Raw genomic sequence first — 22,505 nt, forward strand, 5'->3', positions numbered from 1 at the left:
TTGTTCAATGCTTTTTGTAAATCCAAGTATACTACAGCTACTGATTTCCCTTTATCTAACCTACTAGTTACACCCTGAAAAAACTCTAATAAATTTGTCAAACCTGATTTTCCTTTTGTAAAACCATGTTGACTTCATCTGAACATACTATGATTTTTCTAAGTGCATTATTAAGACTGCCAAAATCATTAATTCCAGCATTTTCCCTATGATTGATGCCAGGCTAATTGATCTGTAGTTCTCTGTTTTCTATCTCCCACCTTTCTTGAATAGTGTTGCTGCATTTGGAAACATTCTGGAATCTAGAGAATGTTGAAAAATCATAATCAGTGCATACTAGCTGCATACTAAATGCAGCTGTCATTTAGAATCCAGGGATGTAGGCCACCAGATCCTAAGGATTGGTGTGCTTTTAGTCTCAAGTTTCTTTAATCCTTCCCCTCTGCTGTAATTTAAGTTCCTCACTCATATGTACGCTTGCACATCATGACTTCCTTATGACTCATCTTTGAACAGACATTCTTGTCATGTGAATTGATTAACATGAAATGGGTCTTCAGTTTGTATAGTGGAGAGGGAGTGGAATGGATTTTTTAAATTGAGCACTTTTTCTGAAATTTAAATCAAGGTTTCCTCAAAAGATCTCAGTCACATGTTTTGCCTATTTCTGAATTGGTTCAGGTTCACTCAACCGAAACTTCGCAGCATTGTGATACCTGGTGTTTCAGGCCATGACCAGTCTTGCCTAAATGCTGTAGAGTTCAACCATCACTACACTCTTTGGACTAGTGAACAAGGAAGTAGATTTCACAAGAGTTAAAACTAGTTATTTTTCTTGATCTGTTAGTTTGGAAGGGCTACAGTCCATTTCCAGCATTCTACATTTCTTTGCTAATTTCAAGTCGCCTTTACCTTCATTATATCAATTGTTCCTAATGTATTCAGTAACATCGGGACTGAAAAGTAGGACAGCTTCAGTACCCCTGTTTCACAATGCTAAATTTAACTTGCTTGAGCAAAATATGTTGCAACACCTGCTTCTAGCTCCTGACTTAGCTGCTAGTCATCAAGAGGAGCCAAACTTAATTACAAATCAGTGTCTATTTTTGAACCTTTATTTTTGAAAATCTCTGCAGGGTTGAGCATTAACGAGTGTCGGTGTTCCCTTGGTGCACAAATTATGATTGTATACACCTGGAGTGTTTGAAGAGCTTAGTCAACAGCTTTGTTTTCCTCACAATCTTGAGGAATGTGCATTAGGGCACGAGTTAAGCTCAGATTTGTTTTTCATAATATGTTACCTAATGCACTGGACAACTAACCTCGTTTAATGTTTTTTCTGTATGAGTTTAAGAATATATATTTGCAAGAACTGTATTGTCAAAATGTCCAACTGTTTCAGAACCAGTGTGTTACAAAGGTAACTGAGTCACTTATGTAAAATGGTGGCAAATTGCAAACGGCAGTGCCCCACAAGAAACATGATGCATGACAATCAATAGGTTTGTATTTTGTTAGTTGGCTGGGTGTTTTGGAACTTTTAGCATTAACCTTCAGCCTGTTAGTGAAGATATCATCCAAAAGACAGCACTCGCTCTGCTGCAGTGGCATAGCCGCTTGTAACTTGTGCTCCCGTCTGAATGCGTGACTTGAACTTGCGTCCTTGTGAGTGAAGTGTTAGTGATATCAACTGAGTTAAGTTGACACTTGAAAAGAATGGTAACTTGATGGGTATTTGCTTCATTTCAGATTGGATGTGACCAGTAATTTTCATTCGTGTTTTTTCTCAAGTAGCTTAGTGTTTTCGATGTACTGTCGTAGAAGTAATAGCAAAGGATACACATCTGCTTCAGTTAATTAATGCCTGAGGACGTGGCTTTTGTTCACATACAATAACTTCACAGAGACCTGTTAGTGGCTAATGAGGTTTCCCCTAGGAAAGGCACATTGTGACCTGAGCAAAAAAAAATTATGGTGAGTTGAGGTCACAGTCAGTACATTGCCCTCACAGGAGTTCTCAGCAGAAATTACTCTACCCCCCCCCCCCCCACCAAAACCTCCAACCAAATTAGAAATAGCCTTAAAATAATTGCTGTAGTCTCTGGTTTATGTGTCGACCTACTGGGGCTCAGTAGAGACGTTTTGGGAGGTGGAGTGGGTTGTTCTGTGTATTAACCTCTTTAGTTGGTGAGAGAGAGTGCTAAACAAGAGGAGTAAAAAGAAAGGAAAAAAAGGCAAGCTCTATAAGTTAACGGTTGTTAGCGTTATAACTCGACTTCAAAGGATGGATCATCCACTCAACACTTCTGGCTAAACTATGCTGCAAATGCTTCAACCTTACCTTATGTACTGATGTGCTGGGGGATACTTGTGGAGCCGCCACCTCCATTGAGTAGTTTAATTGTCCACCACCATTTGCGACTGGATGTGGCAGGAATGCAGAGCTTAAATCTGATCTGTTGGTTGTGGGATCACTTAGCTCTGTCTATCACTTGCATGCTAAACAGCATAAGCAGCATGTAGTTCTGTGTTATAGCTTCACCAGGTTGGCACCTCATTTTTAGATATGCCTGTGTGCTGCTCCTGGCATGCCCCCTGGACTCTTCATTGAACCAGTGTTGACCCTCGGCTTGATGGTAATGGTAGAGTGGGGGATATGCCGACCGTGAGGTAACATATTGTGTTAGAGTGCAATTCTGCTGCTGCTGATGGCCCACAGCGCCTCATGGATGCCCAGTCTTGAGTTGCTCGATCTGTTTAAAATCTATCCCATTTAACACGGTAGTAGTGCCACACAACACAATGGAGGGTATCCTCAATGTAATGTGAAGGCGGGACTTCGTCTGCACTGTATATGTCACTTTACTTTAATCTAAAAGTAAATCCAGTTTTCACCTATTGTGCAATTGTTAAATTTTTAAATACAGGGAGAAATTAATAACTGAAAATTTTGTGGAAAAATGAAGAAAATCATATAATATACATGACTGTTAGGCGAATTACTGAAATTATTGTATGTTCAAGGGCTCTTCTACGAAACTTCTCTGTATGAAAGACTCACATGGTAGATGTGTCCACACACAGTGAGGAGCTACTGTAATCTACAGAATTTAAGACAGACCTGCTTTTGTTTCTCGCCATGCCTTTGTGACCTGACCCCTGAGACCAACATTTTAGGAAGTGAGAATTTAGTTTAAGTGAGCTCAGTTGGGGTTGTCATTGCATCTTTTGGCATGCATTCTAAAGAGGAAAAAAAGTAACATTGCAAGTGCATACAAGAACTATGTTCAGTTTTAATAGTATATTAAGTTTGTTGTTTATTGTTTCCTATTTCAGATAAAGTGACATTGCTTCACCAAGTATTTGATTGTAAATTGGTGGGGTTGTTACCTCAGGCTGAAGTAGCACGTCTTGGCTGCAGTTATGCATCATACTAGCTTAGTGTTCATGTAACTGGACTGATCCCAAGACATGAATTAAATTCCCACCACAGCAGCTGGGGAATTTAAATTCAATTAATTAAATAAAATCTGGGATAATAAAAGTTAGTATCGGTAATGGTAATCTTTAAACTGCTGGATAATGGTAAAAATCCATCTGGTTTCCTAATTGCCTTTTAGGGAAGCAGATCATAATTCTTACCCGGTGTGGCCTATATATGACTCCAAATCCACAGCAATGTGGTTGACTCTTAGCTGCCCCCTGAAATCGCCTAGCAAGCCTGTCAGTTGTATTCAAGAAGGTGGCTAATCATCATTTTCTCAAGGGCAATTGGGGATAAGTGGTAGTCTTAACAAGGCCACACCCTCATACCATGAATGAATTAAAAAAAAACTCTAGTGTCAGTAGGAATAGGTCTGTGAACAGTTCTGAGGCTGGGGGAGGACAACCTGCAAAAGCAGAAACTCCAATGGACCAGAACCCAGCTTAGGATCTTCCCCCCTTCAACCATGTGCGCTATCCCCTTTCCTGTGAAGAACTGAATAGTTACTGTTTGGTTCAGACCGAGAATTGAGGCCTTGCACCTGATGAAGTGGACAGCAGGTACCTGGCTCCTAAAAATGACATGGTTGGAAAACTCCACATCAAATGATTAGTATGTTGTCACCATTCTCCTAATCACAGCATGGACAAATAACATATCCCATCGAAGGTAGATTTTTGTCTTTTGAGGATGCAGAACTCCAGAAACAGCAATTTGCTACAAAACCAATTGTGGTAACACTGAGCCCTGGATAGATGAGCAGCCTCCAGATAAAGCTGTGCAACAGCTGTCACACCCCCCCCCCCCCCCCCCACCAAGCCCCACACAGTCTCAAATTACTCATTAGGTTTGCATGGGCATCTGCTTTCAGCTTGGTGGAGAAATCAACATTGGCAACTTGTATCATGCCAATCACCTTGATGTTCCAAAGAAGCAAGTGCTGGCACCAGGCTTAACCATGAATGGTCTAACCTGGCTCTCATGAGATTTTAAGCTGATGCCTGTGCACATGAGCCTGCCTTCCCTTATCCCCCTCCATTCCAATGTACTTGATGAGTTGGCATGTGTTTGAACCTGCCCTCCTTGCAACCACTTCCATTGTTCAAGATAGCGGGGAGGGAACACTTGAACCTTGCATGGCAACAGTGCAGTTATATTTGCAAATGGGGAGGCTGCAGAAGGATTTGGACAGGTTACGAGAATGGGCAAAGAAGTGGCAGATGGAATACAATGTGGGGAAGTGTGAGGTCATGCTCTTTGGTAGGAAGAATAGAGGCATAGACTATTTTCTAAATGGGGAGAGAATTCAGAAATCTGGAGTGCAAAGGGACTTGGGAGTCCTAGTCCAGGATTCTCTTAAGGTTAACTTGCAGGTTGAGTCAGTAGTTAGGAAGGCAAATGCAATGTTGGCATTTATTTCGAGAGGACTAGAATATAAAAGCAGGGATGTGCTGCTGAGGCTTTATAAGGCTCTGGTCAGACCACATTTAGAATATTGTGAGCAATTTTGGGCCCTGTATCTCAGGAAGGATGTGCTGGCCCTGGAGAAGGTCCAGAGGAGGTTCACAAGAATGATCCCAGGAATGAAAGGCCTAACATATGAGGAACAATTGAGGACTCTGGGTCTATACTCGATGGAGTTTAGAAGGATGAGGGGGGATTTGATTGAAACTTACAGAATACTGAAAGGCCTGGGTAGAGTGGACGTGGGGAAGATGTTTCCATTAGTAGGAGAGACTAGGACCTGAGGGCACAGCCTCAGAGTAAAGGCAAGACCTTTTAGAACAGAGATGAGGAGGAACTTCTTTAGCCAGAGAGTGGTGAATCTATGGAATTCATTGCCACAGAAGGCTGTGGAGGCCAGGTCATTGAGTGTATTTAAGGCCGAGATAGATAGGTTCTTGATTGGTAAGGGGATCAAAGGTTACAGGGAGAAGGCGGGAGAATGGGGTTGAGAAACTTATCAGCCATGATTGAATGGCGGAGCAGACTCGATAGGCTGAATGGCCTAATTTCTGCTCCTATGTCTTATGGTCTTATGGTCAAATGGAGTGGCACAATATTTCTAGCGATGCCTGCATCAGACACTACAAGGATGCACCATATGATGCCACTCAGCATGTCCTTGATGAGAACTTTAAATAGGATAGGGAGCAAGATAAACTTTGTCTTGTCTGTTGAGAGAAGTAAGATCAGTGCAATCTTTGCCGATCCTTACACACAGCATAGAGCTTGTTATCTCAGTTTGTAGCTTCTTCATGAAGACCTCATTAAGCAGGCCAAAGTATTTCTCTTTTATCCCACATGACTCCGCCCAACCCATGAAAAAAATGTACAGCTGAACTTGTGACTTATGTGAAGTCACAGTCCAGACTGTTCCTTTCTGGTTATATTGTGATCCTCCAGAGCATCTGATGTCTGTGTTGTGCCAACCTGAAGAACCACCTTAAGAATCACTAATATTGGTTAGCTTCCTCTGTGATTTTCTAGCTCAGTGAGATCTTATATTCTGTACTGCTCCATATCATGCCACCTTTTGCAATTATTTTTCTCGCAGATGAAGCGTTAAACTGAGGCCCTGTATACCCCTTCAGGTGGGCAGAAAGGTCCCATGAAATTTTTGAAACAAAAGTAGGGAAGTTATCCTTAGTGTCCTGGCCAATATTTATCCCTCAGTCAAAGATAGATTATCTGGTCATTATCACATTGCTGTTTGCGGGAGCTTCCTGTGCACAAATTGGCTGCCATATTTCCTACATTACAACAGTGACTGCATTTTAAAAGTATTTCATTGACTGTAAAGCACTTTGCCCTTGAGGTCATGAAAGGTACTTATATAAATGCAAGTAAGTCTTTTTCATTTTCAAAAGTAGGTATTTGTGTGAAACTTGATCACCATAAATTAATTAATATATTTTCCCAATAATTTGTTTCCATGGGTATATTCGAGTGCCAGTCATGTGATGCCACGCACTTTGGGTCTTTGGTTCCCTTTCATTTTTGTCATGCCATCTTTTCATTAGGCAATAGACCTGTCACTGAGCGGAACAAAAAGTGAGTGTTATCACAAAGCTAAATGCCTAGTGCAGAGGAAATGCTTCAAGGACACCTTCAAAGCCTCATTGAAAAAGTGCAACATCCCCACCGACATCTGAGAATCCGTGGCCTAAGACTGCCCGAAGTGGAGGGAAAGCATCCTAGAAGGAGTTGAACACCCCAAGCCTCATCAGCTAGCATTGGCTAGCTGAAGCCAAACAGTGAAAGGAGCACATGGCAACCTGGGTACCGCACCCACCTGTTCCCCCTACCACCATCTGCCCCACCTGTGACAGACTGTAGGTTGCGCATTGGACTTTGGTCACCTGAGAACTCATTTTTAGTGTGGAAGTGAGTCACCCTTGACCCTGAGGGACAGCCTAAGAAGAAGAAATGCCTAGTTTTTAAGGCCTTGGGGTTCTGGTCATAAAATAATATGACTTCGCTGTATTTACAACGTTAAGCTGATGCCTCATGGTTCACTGATAGTCAAATGATTCCACGAATTCAGTTCAGTCATCATTTTCAGTTTCCACTCACATTCCTGAGAGATGTTTACTTTTGTCAGGTCTGATTTGATCAGTTATGGTTTACCAGCCTTGGATTGGGTGATAGAACTCTTTGCAGAGCTTTCTCTGTGATTGTTTCGGATTATTAGTTTTGGATTGCATTCATGTTTTGGTTGCCTGGTCAATCCATGGGGAGTTTCAAATGTGAGTATGTTGCTATTTGTTGTTTCATATCCTATTCTTTATTTTTAATTGTGCATTTTCCCTGTTTTTCTTCTATAACTTAAAAACTTTGTGCAAAGGGCTGATCAAAGATCTCAGGAAATGGCCCACAAGCATTCAGTAATCCTGTTCTCATCAGGTCAGCAACTTGGTCTGGTGCCAAGGGCAAGAGATATGTGCAGTGATTAACTGAAGTCATGGAGTTGGACAGGTCTTTTGTTTGCTTATGGAAAGCTAATAGAAGCATGTACATAACAAAGGCTACTTGGCCCAACTCACCCATGACTCTGATTACCCTTTAAGCAAGCAAATAGAATCATAGAAATTTACAGCACAGAATGAGATCATTCAACCCATCATGCCTGTGCTGATACATTGAAAGAGCAGTGTTACTTAATCCCATGTCCCCACTTTTGTCCATAACCCTGTAAGTTCCTTGTCCTTAGGTACCTTCCCAGCTCCCTTTTTAAAATTATTTATGGAATCCGTTTCCAGCCACCTTTTCAGCTACAGCATTCACACTCCTGACAACCGAGTGAAAACAATTCTCCTCTGCTTCCTTTCTAGATCTTTTTCCAGTGATTTTTTAATCCCTGACTTTATTATTGACCCACCAACCAATGGGAATATTTTTTCTATTATTTTATATTCATCTATTTATAATCCCTATTTTTTTTTTTAACCACCTTATAAGTTAGTAGAACATGATTGACCTTTAACAAATCCATGCCATCTCTCTTCGATTAATCCATGCCTTTCCAAATGAAGGTTTATTTTGTCCCCGATATTGGTGGTATTAGAGATCAATGTTAAGACTGACTGGTCTGTAGGTTTTTTGCTTTATCCCCCTTCCTTTCTTGAGTAGCGATATAACAACAATCCTCTGATGGTACTATATCCATTAATGAGAATTGAAAGATCGTAATCAATGTCTCTGATATTTCTACCTTTGCTTTTTTTTAGCAACCTAGGATGCATTCCATTTGGACCCATTCACATTTGCCTGCTCCCATGTCACCTTGTTCTCTTTACCTTTATCCACCTATCCAATCTAATTTTTGATATTAATATATTTTCTTCTTCAACCACTGGAAGTGAAGCCTACAGACTTTCATATCTCTAAAGAAATGCTGTTGCTTCCAATCTCTTCAGTGAAATCTTACATCTGTGGCCTTTCAACTGCTTCTGTCTAGCCTGTGATGGTTGACTTGTTCAGCTCTCAAATTGTTGATCTTTAATCTATGCAATGCTTCTCCCATTCTCTTTTAGTACCACCTGCCTGTTGATTCCTTTATTTTCAGTTTGAGTTTTTTTCATGCACTTAACAGCTCTTTAATGTTGGAAAGTAGTGTTTTGATAATGAGTCACTGCATTGATCTCCACTTGAAAAACTGCATCCTTGCCTGATCAGCATTTGCGATCTTACACAGCATGATCAGAAGAATTTTCTATGAAGGTAAACGTGCTGTGTGGATTTCAAATACTAGTCCCCATTACCCATGGCAATTTTAATATGTTGTTACAACCTGGAAATTTTTATTCCACAATCCCCATTTATTCTGTTTAAAGTACAGCAATACGGCATCATGGTGTGGGGAAGGCTGAATGGATCAGCCACTGTCAATTTTATAAGTTTGTATTATCTGCACTCTATTAATTACTGAAAAAAAATTTCAACCCAGTCCAACTGGAAAGTCACTGTGTGCGTATTTGCATTAAGCTTCTTTTGCTAGTCTAACTCTGCACTTTGTCTTAGTTGCTTGTCTGCCATTGTGGATTTTTGACCCGGTTCAGGATTTTTTAATGTGGGTGTTTTGAACTGATTTTTAATTTGGCAAGAAGTTGAACATTTTCTGTGATTGCATAACTTTTCCCCCAGCTATGGGAAGTGTTATATTGCTTGGAATGCAAGAGAAAACAAATGTTTGAAGGCTTCATTTGCTAAAGCTGAATACAAAGCTCTTTCTGACTTCAGAATATGTAGTTTTGACCCACACCCTATTCTCAACTACGGATTCCAACAAGAAAGTAAAAGAAGAAAGTAAGTTGGTTTTTCTTGATGCCACAATGAATTACAATTCGTTTGGAGGCCTGATTGAAGCATTCTAATTTCATTAAATGAGCAAGGTTTTACACAGTGAGTCCGTAATCAAGGGGCAAAAGCGGGGGAGGAAATAAATACACTAACTATCACCAGAGGAAAAAGTACTAGGGAAACTAATGGGGCCAAAGGCCGATAAGTCCCCTGGACCTGATGGGTTGTCTCCTACGATATTAAAGGAAGTAGCTATAGATAGTGGATGCACTGGTAGTAATCTTCCAAGAACCCTTAGATTCTCAAAGTCCAGAGGATCGGAAAACTGCCAATGTAACACCCTTATTCAAAAAGGGAGGGAGACAGAAAACAAGTAACTATACGCCAGTTAGCTTAACATCTGTCATTGGGAAAATGTTGGGATCTATTATAAAGGATGTAATAGCAGAGCATTTAGAAATGCATAATATAGTCAAGCAGAGTCAGCATGGCTTCATGAAGGGGAAATCATGCCTGACAAATTTATTAGAATTCTTTGAGGAGGTAACAAGTAGGAGAGACAAAGGGGAACCAGTAAATGTAATATATTTGGATTTCCAAAAGGCGTTCATTAAGGTACCGCACATAAGGCTACTTAATAAGATAAGAGCCCATCGTGTTGGGGGTAGTTTATTAGCACGGATAGAGGATTGGCTAGCTAATAGACAGAGAGTTGGGATGAGGGGGGCATTTTCAGGATGGCAGCCTGAATCTAGTGGAGTGCGACAGGGATCAGTGCTGGGGCCACAATTATTTACAATATATGTTAATGACTTGGATGATGGAAGTGAATGTACTATCACCAAGTTTGCAGATGACACAAAAATAGGTGGGAAAGCAAGCAGTGAGGATGACACAAGGAGTCTACAGAGGGATATAGACAGGTCAGGTCAGTGGGCAAAAACTTGGCAGAAGGAATATAATGTGGGGTTATGCATTTTGGAAGGATGAATAGAGGAGCTGAATATTATTTAAATGGAGAAAGACTGCAGAAAGCTACAGCACAGAAGGACTTGGGGGACCTCGTGCAAGAATCACAAAAAGCTAGCATACAAGTTCAGGTAATAGGGAAGGCAAATGGAATGTTGGCCTTTATTTCAAAGGGAATGGAGTATAAAAATAGAGAAGCCTTACTAAAACTATACAAGGCACTAACTACACCGTACCTAGAATACTGTGAACAGCTTTGGTCCCCTTATCTAAGGAAAAGATATACTGGCATTGGAGGCAGTACAGAGAAGGTTTGCTAGGTTGATCCTGGCCTGGGGGGATTTTCTTATGAGTAGAAGGTTGAGTAGGTTGAGCCTGTACTCATTGGAGTTTAGAAGAATGAGAGGCGACCTCATTGAAGCATATAAGATTCTTTGGGGGCTTGACAGGGTAGATGCAGAGGTTGTTTCCCCTTGTGGGAGAATCCTGGACCAGAGGTCATAACCTCAGAGTAAGGGGTCACCCATTTAAGACACAGATGAGGAGGAATTTCTTCTCTGAGGGTAGTGAATCTGTGGAATTCTTTGCCGCAGAGGGCTGTAGAGGCTGGGTGATTAGGTATATTCAGGGCTGAGATAGACAGATTTTTAATCAGTAAAGGAATCAAGGGTTATGGGGAAAAGGCAGGAAAGTGGAGTTGAGGATTATCGGATCAGCCATGATCTTATTGAATGACGGAGCAGACTCGGGTTGAATGGCCTACTTCTGCTCCTACGTCTTGTGGTCCCAGACCATGTAGAGATGGATATAGATGAATTTGATTATCTTTCTCACAATAACAATAATAAGATGGGTGTGATCTCTTTGCTGTTACTGTGATTTGTGGGGGTTAAAAAAGATGGTTTGAAGCTTATAGTTTTAAATCCATTAAGGTGCTCTGCATCACTCCATGAACGAAGTTAGTGTAGAAATATTCTTGCGCTTGAAAATCTTGCAACTTAAGATATCTTCTTGATATTAAATATTTGTTGGATTTGTATGGTGAAGGAAAACTTAGCAAATTTGTGGAGTGAATTGAAAGATATGCTCAGCGTGCTAATAAACCTCCCACAATAACCGAGTTTATCACTCATTGTACTGGTGAAATTCAGACAGATATAGCAAGCATCCGCTATAATGGTGAGCACTAACAACCCTTGGGTGATGGCAGCCAAAGCTTCCAACATGGAAGTAGACTTTGTAGCAACTTCTAGAATGTAGTATTAATTTTGTACATTCCTGCCTTTCCTCATTGTTTCTCCCTCTTCCCTTAACAGCAGAGTTTCATTAATCCAGAAATCCAGATTTCGAACAGGCAGTGAAACTGAAATTCAGCTGCAGTGGACTCTATTTCATCTCTCCATCCTTGTCCTTATCTTCCTCATCAAATTTTATTCTTTTTTTATTCTTTTGGCCATATTGGGCAATCCTGCCATTTCTTCCTGCATCCCAGCTCTTAAATAACTTGTGTCCTTAGTCATGATACGTAATCTCAAAGGTATACCATAACAGTCTTGGTTTGACCTTGCTTTGAACTGTAGGAAATTTCTGTCAAGAACTGGCAGCACATTTTGGGTGAGGTCTATATTTAGCACCATTCAGACTGAGCTTTAATGAGATGGGAAGCATAAATACTTTGTTTGATACTGCTGTTTATGCAGTGTTGCATAGTATCAGGATGCTGGCAAGAGACTGGTATTCCGCCATTCATGTACTTAAGTAAGGGTGTTTTAGGAAAAGAAAACAAAATGCTGCAAACATTCTGCAGGTTGGTCAAGATATGTAGCAGAATAGGAAATCTAATGTATCAGGTGTGAACCTTCATCATAAATGAAATCAAAGGAAAGATAACCAGTATTTAAAAAGGAAGAGAACATAAGTAAGTAGCAGGATGGGGAAATGCGTACACACGAGAAGAAAGTATTTGGGTAGTAAAAGGAAAGGATAGCAAAAGACCAGAGAATGAGAAGAACAAAGTTTCTAAGGTTGGCATTCCTGGGAGAGCAATGCCAGTTGATAGCTCTTTCCCCTCTAAGCCTGAAGGTTGTGGGTTCAAGTTCCAATCCAGAGACTTGACCATAAAATCTAGGTTGACACCAGTGTCAAAAGTATAGTCATCTGATGAGGCATTAAACGAAGGCCCCGTCTGCCTTTTCAGGTGTATGTAAAAGATCCTATGGTACTGTTTTGAGGAAGAGCAGATAAATTCTTCCTGGTGTCCTGGCCAATATTTATCCCTAAACCAGCATCAAAAAACGCTATCTGGTCATTCATATTTCTATTTATGGGATCTTGGTGTGTGCAAATTAACTGCTATGTTTTCTACATTACAACAGTGACCATACAAAGTACTTTGGGCAGCCCTGATGTTGTATAATGATATAAATGCAAGATCATTCTTTTCTTTGCATTAAACAATAGCAATGAAAAGATGGAATTCCGAAGCAAAAGCAGTTGATGCTGGAAGCACTGAGTATGTCAGCCAGTGTCTGGAGAGAACAGACAAGTTAACATTTCTGGTGGTGCAAGAATGCCTTGATGTTCTGTTCCTCTCTTAATAGTGATTTCCATTTTGTCCCTTATGTTGCCTGCCTTCATTTACTTTCTGTTTATCTTGCTTTAGATGCACAGACTTCCTTTCTCGTATGTGTGTATTTTTAATTCCATATCTTTGTCCTGCTCCATTTTTAAACACTTTTCATTTTTCATTTTTGCAGCAATTCTAATGAGCAGCTGCATCTGAAGTGTTAACTTGTCTGTTCTCTCCTTAGCTAACTCGCTATTGTGTGTTTCCACATTTTCTATTTGTTTGATTTCTAGTGCAGTATTCATTTTTCTAAAGCTCTGGTCATGTTAATCAGCTTATTGCATGTTTCCTGCTTTCTTACCTTTGGGACAGTCTGACCATTTTTTCCATGCCAGTCACATGATCAGAGCTTAGCAGTAAAGGAGAGTTGGTTTATAACAAGCAAAACGTCTTACGTGATCTTGCGACTCATATTCTCTGTGTGAGAGAAAACATTAACAGTTCTATTTGGTAAAATGGTAAAGATAAGTATTTTATTTGGCTGAGTGCTAAACTTGATTATTGAAAGATAGATTTTTAAGTAAGCACACACAGATAACTTGTACATGATGCAAGTAAGTATTAGTCATTTTCCATTAAAGTGACTGCACGAGCTGTCACTGCCTTTGTAGCCACACCTGTGGCTGGTCAGCAGTTTCTGTTGGACAGCACAAATTACGGCTGTGCAAGGAACTATATTGTGTTGGGTTGCTTAATCAAGATCCAGTCAGGTCCAAACAACAGCGTAGTTGTATGTTAGTTAACCTTCAGTATTCTTAGAAAGTTTTATACATGTGTTTTGAAAGACTCTTGTTTTGAACCTTCACATTCTTTTGAGGCCTGGAGGAGGCTACAGAGATGGGGAGGGGGTGAGAACATGGAGAGAGATGAAATCAAGGAATGGAATTTTAAAATTGAGGCATTGCTGAACCAGGATTCATTGTAGGTCAGCAACCACAGGGATGATGGATGAATTGAATTTGGTGAGAGTTAGGATATGGGCAACAGAATTTTGAGCTCAAGTTTATGTAGGATGGAAGATGGGAGGCTGATGACGAGAGCATAGAGGTTTACAGCACAGAAAAAGGCCCTTTGGCCCATCAAGGCTGCGCCGGTCAAACAAGTACCTAACTATTCTAATCCTATTATCCAGCACTAGGCCCATAGCCTTGTATGCCGTGGCATCGCAAGTGCACATCCAAATACTTCTTAAATGTTATGAGAGTTTCTGCCTCGACCACCCTTTCAGGCAGAGAGTCCCAGATTCGCACCACCCTCTGGGTGAAAAAGTTCTTCCTCGCATCCTGCCCCTTACCTTAAATCTGTGCCCACTGGTTATTGACCCCTCCACCAAGGGGAAAAGTTCCTTCCTGTCGACCCTATCTATGCCCCTCAATCTTGTACACCTTAATCGTGTCCCCTCTCAATCTCTGCTCCAGGGAAAATAACCCCAGTCTACCCAATCTCTCCTCATAACTAAAACTCTCCAGCCCAGGCATTCTGGTAAATCTCCTCTGCACTCTCTCTAGTGCAATCACATCCTTCCTATAATGCGGATTACAGAACTGCATGCTAGCTGTGGCCTAACCAGCGATTTATACAGTTACAGCATAACCTCCCTGCTCTTATATTCTATGCCTCAGCTAATAGAGGCTAGTATCCCATATGCCTTCTTAACCACCTTATCTACCTGTCCCACTACCGTAAGGGACCGGTGGACATGCACACCAAGGTGCCTCTGATCTTTGGTACTTCCCAGGGTCCTACCATTCATTGTGTATTCCCGTGCTTTGTTTGCCCTGCCCAAGTGCATCACCTCACACTTATCCTGATTAAATTCCATTTGCCACTGATCAGCCCATCTGACCAGCCTGTCTATATCCTCCTGTAATCTAAGGCTATCCTCCTCACTATTTACCACCCCACCAATTTTCGTATCATCCACAAACTTACTGATCAATCCTCCTACATTCAAGTCTGAATCATTTATATATACCACAAACAGCAAGGGACCCAACCATTGATGGGTTTATTGATGGCAAAACCCTGCTGGAATTCAAAATCACGAGAACGCTGAGGATCATAAAAAAGCTTTGCTTATATATCTGACGAGGCAACGTGAGTTAACCTTGGATTCACACCTGAAGGAACAGATGAAAAAACAGCATGAGTACTGGATGCATGTACTTGAATGTGTTATTGCGGATGTGTGCACATTAGCAGAACATGGACTAGCTTTTGGGGCAGGCATTGAAAAGTTTGGTTCACCGCATAACGGGAACTTTCTTGGCTTGATAGAATTCGTTGCTAAGTTTGATCTATTTTTTGCCAGCCAGCATTGGAAGAATAAAGTCTAGAGGTAACAAAGAAATGAATGAGGATTTCAGCAGCAGATGTGCTGAGGTCAGGGTGGAATTGAGCAGCGTTATGCAGGAGGAACTGGGCTGTCTTGGTGGTGGAGCATGTTTGTAGCCAGAACTTGCTGACAAGTATGACACCAAGGTTGTGAACAATCTGTTTCAACCACGCATTTGCCAGAGTGAAGAATGGAGCCACAGGCTGGAGAACAGAGTTTGTGGTGGGAACCAAAGACTGGTTTTGTCTTCCCAGTATTTAGCTGAAGGAAATTTATGCGCATTCAGTACTGGATGGCAGGCAAGCAGTTTGAAAATTGACCTTTAAAAATTCAACAGTAATCCGATTAATCATTTTGTGAACGTATTTGCTAAGGGTTATCCCTTGGTTTTACTGGCTTGTGTCCAGAGAGACCGAGTTTTTGAAAGTGAACTTTTTATGATCTGGGTGAAAAGCTATATCTAGAACAAATTAAGCTCCTGTATATGTAACTGTTTAGGTCACTGCCCATTGATTTTAAAATAAATGGAGCATGCTTCAAAATGCCTTTGAGAACACATAACCACATTAATTGTGCATATTATTAAGCAACTGGTGGACATGATTTCCGCATCCACAGGTTCATGATTACTCTTGTTTTAAAATACCTGTCCAGAATTACAAATGAAGCCCCTGTCCGTAAAGCCTTAGATGACTCTGGAGGAGCCTGCTATTAGGCTAGCAGCTTTCAACAACCGGGTGGGCACTGAAGGGACTGGTGGGAGCATACTAGACATTGATATTAATTTTATAATTTTTTTCTTTGTTTTATTGTTTAGTTACTTAGTTGTGCTCATCTTGTTTTGGAAACACTGTCTCCTGCCAATGTAAGATGGCCACCGATATTGTCTGCACGGTGCACTTATCTACACATGCGCAAAAAATCAATGCTGGATTTTGTCTTCCAAACTTGGGTTGTGTCAGGGGCTGTTTTTAAATTATGAATTATTGCACACCTTATACTACAGATTTTTTTTATTAGTCTGTGCCAGCTCTCCAGTTGCCTGATGTAATTTTCCAACAAAGAAACAAGCAAAAGGGAAATGGGTAAAATAAGGAAAGTATAACCTATAAACGGAAGATGCCAGACAGAATGAGTAGGTCCTGTAGCATTTGTGTAGAGCCTTGGGTTAACCAGTCAGAGCTCTGAACCTTGTTCAGAACTGAAAGCTAAATCCTAGAGTCCCCACTGAAGATAAAAACCCAGTTTATTTTCCTTTATGTTTGTCCTGGCTGCTGCCAACTCCATTGCTACCAATGATGTCATGGAGTAAACAGTACAACTGTGCATGCATCACGTTGGCAGCAAATGCAGCCTTTAAAAAGTGCACTTGATTTTTGTTAGGTGACCACTGGGTCACCACTACAGGAGGCAGCGGACAGAGGTCAGAGTAGGAGCAAGGTGGAGAATTAAAATGACTGGCAACTGGAAGCTTGGGGTCATGCTTGTGGGCGGAATGAAGGTGTTTTACAAAATGGTCACCCAGTTACATTTAGTCTTTTTGATGTAGAGGAGATCATATTGTGAGTTTTGAGTGTACTATACTAAATTGAAATGCAGGTAAATCATTGTTTCACTTGGAAGGATTGGGACCTTGGATGGTGAGATGGTGAGGGGGCAAAAGAACAGGTGTTGCATCTCCTACGCTTGCGTAGAAATGTGTTCTATGAAGGGGAGGGGTGTTGCGGCTACTGAGGAGTGGACCAGGGTATCATTAAAGGGACAGTCCCTCCAGAATGCTGAAAGGGGATGGAAGGAGATGATGTTTGTTGGGGGCATCATGCTGAAGATGGCAGAAATGGGGAGGATGATCTGCTGAATACAGAGGCTTCTGGGATGGAAGGTGAGGGCAAGGGAAACCCTATCATGCCTCTAAGCAGGTGGGGTTGGGGTGAGAACAGAATTGTATGAAATTGAATGGACACAGTTGAAGTTCTTGTCAGTCACAATTGGGGAATCATTGGGGAATAAGGAAGACCTACTGGAAGTGCGTGTGTGGAAGCTTGTATTGTCAGGACAGATGTGACCAAGAAAAACTAGAAGAATGGAGTAGAGTTCTTGGAGGTGATGGAATTTTTTTATTCATTCATGAGATGTGGGCATTGTTGGCTAGGCCAGTATTTATTGCCCATCCCTAATTGCCCTTGAGAAGGTGGTGGTGAGCTGCTGCCTTGAACCGCTGCAGTCCCTGTGGTGTAGGTACACCCACAGTACTGTTAGGGAGGGAGTTCCAGGATTTTGACCCAGTGACAGTGAAGGAACGGCGATATATTTCCAAGTCAGGATGGTGAGTGGCTTGGAGGGGAACTTCCAGGTGGTGGTGTTCCCATGTGTCTGCTGCCCTTGTCCTTCTAGATAGTAGTGGTTGTGGGGTTGGAAGGTGCTGCCTAAGGAGCCTTGGTGAGTTCCTGCAGTGCATCTTGTAGGCGGTACACACTGCTGCCCCTGTGCGTCGGTGGTGGAGGGAGTGAATGTTTGTGGATGGGATACTAATCAAGCAGACTGCTTTGTCCTGAATGGTGTCAAGCTTCTTGAGTGTTGTTGGAGCTGCACTCATCCAGGCAAGTGGAGAACATTCCATTTCACACCTGACTTGTGCCTTATAGATGGCGGACAGACTTTGGGGAGTCAGGAGGTGAATTACTCATCGCAGGATTCCTAGCCTCTGACCTGCTCTTGTAGCCACAGTATTTATATGGCTAGTCCAGTTCAGTTTCTGATCAATGGTAACCCCCAGGATGTTGATCGTAGGGGATTCAGTGAGGCAGTATGGTCAAGGTAGCTGTTGGAGTTAGTAGCTTTATAGTGAATATTGGTTGAGAGCCTCTCCCCAGAAATGGAGACAAAGAAGTCAAGTGAAGGGAAGAGCTGGAGATGGACCAGATGAGAAGGGTGGAAATTGGAAGAAAAGTCTGTTGAAATTTTCCAGTTTGGGGCAAGAGCTGCACTGATACAGTCATCAGAAAAAGATGAGGAACAAGGGCCTGAGTAGGACTGAAAAAGATGTTCCAAATATTCCACAAAAAGGCAAACCCCATGTAGGAACCCACCTGTTACTCCTATTTGGAGGACGAGTGGTGTTAAGGGATGTTGTTCAATGTGAGAACTAGTTCAACCAGGCAGGGCTGGTGGCTGGAGACTGTTTAGGTTTCTGTTCAAGGAAGAAGTGGAGAGCCCACCAAAGACCCTAATAGGGGGTGGGGGGGTAGAAGGATTGAACTTCCATGGTGAAAAGGAGATAGATGATCAGGGTCTAAAAATTGTTGAGATGACGGGCAGCACTCTGTTTCTCTCTCAAGATATTGCCAGACCTGTTGCGTATTTCCAGCATTTTCTGTTTCTATTTCAGATTTTTGGCATGCACGGTATTTTGATTTTGTTAACATATCAGAGCGTGTTTGATTTGCAACACTAGATAACTACTCTTTGCTTATAAGTGAGGCATTAGAATCTCTGCTTTAAGTGAAGCTCTCCTGAAGATAAATTCTTTGACAATATGGTGTAACCAGTGATTTAGCAATTGCTAATGTATCACGCGTCAAGCTGTCAACTCTGAATTGTACACTCTAGTAGTAACTGCCTTTGTTTCAATTTCATTTCCAGGCTAAAAGCCCATCAGAGGCTTCACACAGGGAAAACATTTAACTGTGAATCAGAAGGCTGCACTAAGTACTTTACTACACTCAGTGATCTGAGGAAGCACGTCCGGACCCATACAGGAGAGAAGCCATTCAGGTAAAAGCTTTCAACACTGCCACAGTTCTTCTGTGAAGTTGATAATTTGTGTGTAGCATCACTTAGAAAGCGATGTTGGACTGCAAAGTGTGAGATTAAATATTTTTGGGATCTCCATCTATAGCAGTGACTTTCTGTTATGATTTATTCCACTGCCAGCTTACCACAAATACAAATATTACATATATTTTCAAACCAGAAATTAAATAGTTTTAAAGGGTGAGATGTTGACATGGTTTGGGTAGAAATTTTTAAAGTAAATGTAAAGCTTGCCCTCTTTATAGTGTCTATTCATTTTTTGAGGAACTTGTACATAACTTTCCAGAATTTTTGAGGGGAGTTGGTAAATCTATCGACTTTTGAATAACACTACACTATATCCTAACAATGTACATAATGGCAGAAGTTAATACATACATTGATCACTGCAACAATGAGCTTCTGCTTTAGGAATGCACTTGAATGACTTTCAAATACAGTCATAAGGTCTACTCTATTTAGACCAAGCATGTAATTGTTTATCCCCAAGACCAATGTGAAACGCTTGTGTGAAAGGAAGCAGTTTTAAATAAAAAGGTATTTTTGAGAAGTTTTAGGTCTTAATCACTTTGGTATTACTTTAGATTTCTGCCTTCTACTCCCAAATGGTAAAGTAACATGTGGCCTATTTCAAGTGCTTCAATATCTGAGGCACTCTTTGGTCTGACTAGTATCTGAGTCTAAGGCACCATAGTATTTTGCTAAAGTTGTCAGATGGGTTGAGACTTGCAGTTTAAAGTGATTCCTGGGCTTGAAAAAGTTTCACTTTGCATAGTTTGGGGATTCTAGAACTTGTAACATTCTGACAACCGATAGATAATGTTTAACCGACTTAGCCTGTTAAATGCAGTGTTAATTGCTTCTGAGTCACCAAATTTAAAAGATTCAGCACAAGTCCTTCAGTGCTGCATTCAGCCAAATACTTGTCAGTTCCTCAATTGAAGCTATTTACTCTAATCCTATTTGCATGTCTCCTCTACATTTTAAATACTTTCCCTATCCCCATTTTAAATGTTCTCTGTGCCTCAAAAGACACATGAAAAACCCTTCAAATGCAAGAGGTTTTTCTAGACTCCTACTTCTAGCAGTGGTAATGTTGCCCCTTATTGCCATCTGACAACCAGTATAAACTCCCCTATTCATCTTCTCAACATGGAAACAGAGTAGGTCAGTCAGCACCTTGAGCCTTTGTGAGATGATGGCTTATTTGTATCCCAACTCCATCCACCCGCTTTAGCTCCATATCGCTTAATATCCTGGGCTAACAGAATTCAGTTGTTTGCAAATTTAAAATGATTAATTTTGCTCTCATTAGCTGCTTTTTGTGGAGAAAAGGTTCCACACTTCTACCAGCTTTCTCTGTGAGTTATATAGACTTGGTTCCTCTGGTCCCGTGCAGGGCAATGGGCAGCAAGACTCCGGCACTGGTCCATTGCTGTTTCTTTTACTCCAGCCCAGGTGGTGTCCGGCTCTTGAAGGTCATCCTTAAATGTATTTCATCAGGTCGTCTTTGTGTGAAGGCAGCTATTAGAATTTTTAAAGCCTCTATTAGATACCCATTTAATTCTCCCTATTCCAGCGGGGAAAGATAACACCTGTTTTGATCCTTTATTCATAACTATAACCACTCGTTCATGATCTAATTTTGCCAATGCTTTGCTGTATCCTTTCCATGACTCTAATATCCTACCTGTAACGAATTGGGATGTCCATACATGTAGCCCTACAGACTACATAATCCTTCAGTTTGCTACATTACATCCTTGCTTTATATTCAATGACGTGTATAAAACTTTGAATCCTATTTGCCTTTTATTTGGGCTTTGCTAACCGTGCCAAGGGACTTCACAGGTGAGTTGATCCTGCCATTACCAAATGTCCATGTGCACTTCCAGGAGCGGTTGTGATATCATTAGGATGTGAACAGGGTTTCTGGCTAGCGTTTGCCTTCTCTAATTTGAGGCATCAGCTGTGGCTCATTGGATAGTTCTCTCAGCTTTCATTCAGAAAATTGAGTTCAAATCCTACTCCAAAAGCTTGAGCACAAAATCTTGCATGACAAAGTGCAGTACTGAGGGAGTGCTGCACCACCAGAAGCTCCATCCCACTGATCAGATATTAAACTGAGCCTTCCCTCTGGGTGGATGTAAAGCAAAAAGGTACTATTTTGAAGAAGAGCAGGGATGTTCTCCTTGGTGTGCAAGCCAGTGTTTATCCCTCACCCTTTTCTTCCCTGCCTTCTCTTACCCAGGGGTTGGAGAAGTTGGTCTATTTATCAGTTAATTTTGCAAAATCCAGGTGGGGTACTTGCTTTGCAATTAAACGTGGGAAGCCCGCATTCCAGCTTTAATAGGTTGACATCTGGGGGTTTGAAAGCATTGTTGGAATACATTTGAGACTGTATTGCATTCACTGAATCAAAACTGAGACATTTGTAATTCTGTCATTCATTTTTGCCTTAAACAAGAATTGTACAGTTCTCCCGATTTCTATATTATACCAGCTGAACTGGACTTACTATGAATCCGTTTCATAAGATTCAATTCACCATGATGCACAATAACTACAGCACAGATGGGACTATTCCTGCTTTTGACATTTCAAGTTACTTAGTTCAGCACAGCTGCTATTTTATTTGCCTGCATATCAGGGCACCAGCTATGTTATCCTGTCTTTCTATGCAGGCAAATAACTAGAGGCACAAATTACTGTATTTCAAAAAAAAAACGGTTCATTTACTATATCTGGATGATGCTGTTAAACATAGACTTGCATTTAAATGGCACTTTTCACAATCTCCTGATGTCCTAAATTGCTTTACAGCTATTTTAACTTTCTTTGAAATGTAATCACTGTTGCAGTGTGACGAACATGGCAGCCAATTTGCACACAGCAAAGTCCTACGAACAGCAATGAAATTAATACCAGATAATCTATTTTAAGGTGTTGATAGAGGGATGTAGGGAGAACACCCCTGCTTTTGTTTGAATAGTGATGTAGTAACTTTTCTATCCACCTGAGGGAACAAATGTGCTTCGTTTCAATGTCTCGTCCAAAAGATTGATAACATGGGAGACTAAGTTGAAAGCTAGTTTTGCTTTTAAAAAAAAAAGCTCTGGTCATGTGACTCACATGTATGGGAGGGGATGGGCATGGAGATCAGATTGACCCAAAGATATGAAGCAGGAAACATGTAACAAACTAATTAACATGACCAGAACTTTTCAAAAAACACCAAAAGCGAATACTGCAAGTGCTGGAAATTAAACACAGCGGAAAGTTGGAAACGCTCAGCAGATGAGTTAATTATGGAGACGGCAGACAAGTTAATGTTTCAGTGTAAATATTCATCAGAACTGACACACAAAATGAAAGGTGAACAGCATTTAAAAAGAAACAGGGCAAAGGTAAGGAAGAAAAAAATTACCCAATGGTGACATGAGGAAAATCTTTTTTACGCAGAGTGGTTAGAATTT

At 41.1% G+C, this 22,505-nt stretch overlaps 1 protein-coding gene across 2 annotated transcripts in view; it reads left to right on the top strand.

Annotated features, from left to right (window-relative positions):
• mtf1 (metal-regulatory transcription factor 1) overlaps positions 1-22,505 on the top strand; it is an 81,791-nt gene that overhangs the window by 31,711 nt on the left and 27,575 nt on the right. For both annotated transcript variants that reach the window (XM_078566923.1, XM_078566924.1), the window contains exon 4: positions 18,859-18,990. In XM_078566923.1, the coding sequence (XP_078423049.1) occupies positions 18,859-18,990 (132 nt within the window). The remainder of the gene's footprint in view (positions 1-18,858; positions 18,991-22,505) is intronic.

This window comes from Cetorhinus maximus, chromosome 21 (genome assembly GCF_964194155.1).
Source record: "Cetorhinus maximus chromosome 21, sCetMax3.hap1.1, whole genome shotgun sequence".
NCBI lineage: Eukaryota > Metazoa > Chordata > Chondrichthyes > Lamniformes > Cetorhinidae > Cetorhinus > Cetorhinus maximus.